This window comes from Tasmannia lanceolata, unplaced genomic scaffold, assembly GCF_043159265.1.
Source record: "Tasmannia lanceolata isolate RefF3 unplaced genomic scaffold, GAP_Taslan_0.1 ptg000002l, whole genome shotgun sequence".
NCBI lineage: Eukaryota > Viridiplantae > Streptophyta > Magnoliopsida > Canellales > Winteraceae > Tasmannia > Tasmannia lanceolata.
Genome location: NW_027518679.1, coordinates 26,470,471 through 26,474,734, shown reverse-complemented (window position 1 = coordinate 26,474,734; position 4,264 = coordinate 26,470,471). Strand labels below are relative to the sequence as shown.

Below are 4,264 nucleotides of genomic sequence, written 5' to 3'. Positions count from 1 at the left end.
CCATCCTCTTCTTTCAGAGTCACCATACTTCTTTCACTCACCATCGCATCCAACTCAAATTCACTAAGGCTGTTGATTTGGGTGGTGTTTGGGGTTGGGGACCTATAGTGTGACAAAATACAAGATTTCTTATATAAAAATTTGGATAGAAAAATTCTGAAACAATTATTCTTACCCTAACAAAATTGAAATTGCAACAAAATAGTTGTGTAAATAGAAATGTATATAATTGTATTGAATGGTCACAATACAAACATGAAGGAGAAGAATATTAAAGAAAAACTCCTTAGGCGTCTTAGGTATTGGAACTAGACTTTTCTTGTATACTGTGAACTTAGTGGCGTGAACATAAAGGTCATCTTCGTTATTGAACGCATTAGGGGTATGAAACTCTTGCAACTCTCTTTTCTTCGGATCATAAGAGAAGATCGTCAATCCCACCTTCACAGGGCAATGGCCATAAATGCTCAATGTCTATACCCCTCTCTCCGAGTATTGTCTCCAATCCAATCGAATACATCTTCGAAAATTGCCGGTCTTCATTCATGATCCATACCTCTATATCTCTGTCATCTATTAGAGTAGTGCAAGTAAGCCTACCGTCCCATTCTCCTATCACAACATCATAATAATCATTCCCCAGTGTGTATAATGGGATGAGGCTAGCATGATTTCCATATGGGTCAAACTCCACAATGTTATTGGAATGGTTAAGTTTCCAATACAAATGGCCGCCTATATAAATTGATTGAGAACCAAAATAAACTGTCCACGAAGAAGTTGATGTTCGCTCTAGATACCTCCCACTTGTTTGTCTCAGAAGAGAATACTAGGAAGTTCAGTTTAGTTGTTCCGTTATGGTAGAAAACATTGAGAGGGATAACTAGTTTATAACAAGGATTGGCTTTCGATGGGTCAAAAGCCAATCCTGCATATTCGAGGAGCTCATATCGGAGATTTTTGAATTTTCCGTCGGTGGTCAGGGCGAGGAGGGATCAAATGGGCTTCTCCAGTTACAGGATTATATATGTAGAGATTGACACTTACATAAAAGACGAGCAATCCGTTGCATGATGCAATGACTATATGTTTTTTGTTGCAGAGGAAGTCAGGAGAAAGGTCAGGTTCGCCGATGGGATTTCCCTTAACGGAGAGGAATGTCAAATTGGAATTTATAAAGTTGTAGAAAACAAGGTTTGGGGGAGTTGGCAACATACAAGGGATTGGTGTTTCCTGCGTTTGGCATTCGGATTTGAATCTCAAGAGAGACTTCAGAGGAAGGAATTGTCCTTGTGATTTCTTCTCTATGTTTCTACTTCTTCCTCCCAATATAAGATTATATTGGGATGTAAAAGATGTATTTGAGTAGGAGCGGGTAGGTTGAGGAGAAAAATATAAAGAACGAGACATACCCCTATTGTTAGTATTTTAATACTAAAGAAAATTAAAATGAAAAGACATTTGCTTTTGCAAAAGCTTCTTTTTAATTTTGAACTTTCCCACCAAAATCATTTAAACTTTTGAAGGTAGCTCTCTTACCTCTTAAAAGTTTAGTCCAAGATGGGAAGTTGAGAAAAATTCTCCCATCCATATAAGAGGGAGTGTTGAGCAAAGGCTTGGGCCTTTCAAGGGCATTCAATTTGTTTGCCTTTGGTGTTTTACAAAAAACAAGATCAAATAAATAAAAAACACGCGTGGGCGCGGGTGCGGGTGCGGGTGTGTGTGTTGGGTTGGGTTTTCTAAACGGATTTTTTTTTATTTATAAATCCAACGGTCATGTCTCTTTAGTTTTAACTTAATCCAACCGTTACAACCCTCTTAAGTAACGTTTAAAAAAAAAAACGGCAATTTTTTAAATGACGTTTTTAAAAAGGTGTCTCTACTGTTTTAAAGAGGTGTCTTCAACAGACACGTTTTCTCTATAAAAAGAGATTGTTTCCAACGTCTTGAAATACAGTTCTTACATCTGTTTTAGAATCTCTCTTTGGTTTTAAAAAAAAGAACAGATAGACGAGCCTTTCATCTCTGCTGATTCTTTTTTCATCTCTATTGAGTCGTTTGCAAAAACAGAACAGTTTCCTTTCTGTTATTTTTGTTTTCTTTTCTCTGTTCTGTTTTATTTGTTGGGCATTCGGAGTGTTCGCTGTTTGGTTCGGATCTATCTTAATGTGCACTTCAGATAGATAGCGACGGTGCGTCGGGCTGTTGTATCCTGGGGGTGATTGCGTTCGGATCTGTTGCACCGGAGGGTTTTCCGCAGAGGCGCAAAATCACCTTAAAGAGAGCGACCTGGTCCGTGCCTCAACTCGCCGCATCGAAAAGGTTATACTAATCATCTATTCTTTCTGTTTTTCACAGAAATCAGTAAACAGGTACGCCATATTATTTATATTAAGAGGAAAATCTCATAACAATTTTAAGGTGAATTTCGTTTCTGTTTTCCTCTTTCTAAAATATGGCATCCCATGATGAGATTATATCGGATTCCTCAAATCCGAATAAGCCTTTTCAATTTAGTGGTGCTAATTTTAAGAGATGGAAGAAGAAAATGTTTTTCTATTTATCCACCAAGAAAGTAGCCCATGTTTTGGAAGACCCAAAGCCTTGGCGATCAGAACTTGAACCAGTTAGATCTACTTTGAAAAAGAACTGGACAGATTCTGATTTCCTATGCCAAAACTTTATTCTCAATTGCCTATCCGACGAATTATACGATTTTTATAGTGACTGTAAGGATTCCATGACACTTTGGGAAGCCTTACAGAAGAAGTATGATACGGAAGAGGCCGGGTCTAAAAAATATGCTGTAAGTAAGTATTTTCGATATTACATGGTAGATGAGAAGACGGTGATTTCTCAAACTCACGAGTTGCAAAAACTTGTTCATGACATTCTAGCAGAAGGAATGATCATAAGTGAACAATTTCAAGTTGCAGCCGTGATTGACAAATTACCCCCTTCTTGGAAAGAATTCAGAAATTCCCTTCTTCATAAAACTAAGGAATTATCTATGGAAGGTCTTCTTGTTTGTCTTCGGATCGAAGAAGAAAACCGTAACCAAGATAAGAAAGAAGGGAATACTGAAATTGTAACTAATGTGAATGCCATTTCTGAAGTTAAGAACCAAAATCAGAAACCGCAAGTGAATCTGAAGCCCAAAAAGAAGTTGAAGAAAAAGCAACAGAACCAAAACCGAGGTACCTTCAAGCGTCCGAACCAAAACACAACTTCTGGAAAGAATGACTATTCCAAAATTGTGTGCTATATTTGTGGGCTCAAGGGTCATATTGCACGGATGTGTCGACGTAAGAAGACTGCACCAATCCCTCAAGCCAACGTGATAGGAGAGCCACTTGTGGCTATGATCACTGAAGTGAATATCGTTGGAGGATCTGAAGGGTAATGGGTCGACTATGCAGATAATGAGAAGAAGGTGCTTCTAGGGGACTCGCATACAATAAAGGTACTCGGTGTTGGGGACGTTGAACTTTGCTTCACTTCAGGGCGGAAAGTGATACTGAAGGATGTTCTTCATACTCCAGACATGAGGAAGAACTTAGTTTCTGGTTTTCTTCTTAACAAGGCTGGTTTTAAACAAACCATAGAGTCTGACCAGTATGTTGTAACCAAGTTTGGATCCTTTGTTGGTAAAGGATATGCATGTGATGGAATGTTCAAACTGAATGTTGAAATAATGAATGAAAGTGATTCTTCTGTTTACATGCTTTCTTCTGTTAATTCATGGCATGCTAGGTTGTGTCATATAAATAGAAAATATGTACATAACATGAGTGTATTAGGTATGATTCCTAAAGTAGTCTTAGAAGAATTTAACAAATGTGAAATATGTAGTAAGGCTAAAATTTCTAGAAAGCCTTTCAAAAGTGTTGAAAGGAATTCAGAACTTTTAGACTTAATTCATAGTGACATTTGTGAGTTAGACGGTATCTTGACCCGTAGTGGTAAAAGATACTTTATAACCTTTATAGATGATTTTTCTAAGTATACAATCATTTATTTAATTAGACATAAGAGTGAAGCCTTAAAAATGTTTAAGGAATACCTATTAGAAGTAGAGAACCAATTCAATAGGAAGATTAAGAGACTAAGAAGTGATAGAGGAGGTGAATATGAATCATTAGAATTCACTGACTTTGTTAAGTCATTAGGAATTATACATGAAACAACCGCTCCTTACTCTCCCGCTTCAAATGGGGTTGCAGAAAGGAAAAATAGAACACTAGTGGAACTTACGAATGCTTTA

The 4,264-nt window shown here is 37.4% G+C and overlaps 1 protein-coding gene across 1 annotated transcript; it reads left to right on the top strand.

The window, feature by feature from the left end:
* The first annotated feature begins 2,455 nt into the window (after nt 1-2,455).
* Nucleotides 2,456-3,403, top strand: LOC143890037 (uncharacterized). The gene has a single exon (XM_077394558.1). The coding sequence runs from the start codon at nt 2,456-2,458 to the stop codon at nt 3,401-3,403; it is 948 nt and encodes a 315-aa protein (XP_077250673.1).
* The last annotated feature ends 861 nt before the right edge of the window (nt 3,404-4,264 follow it).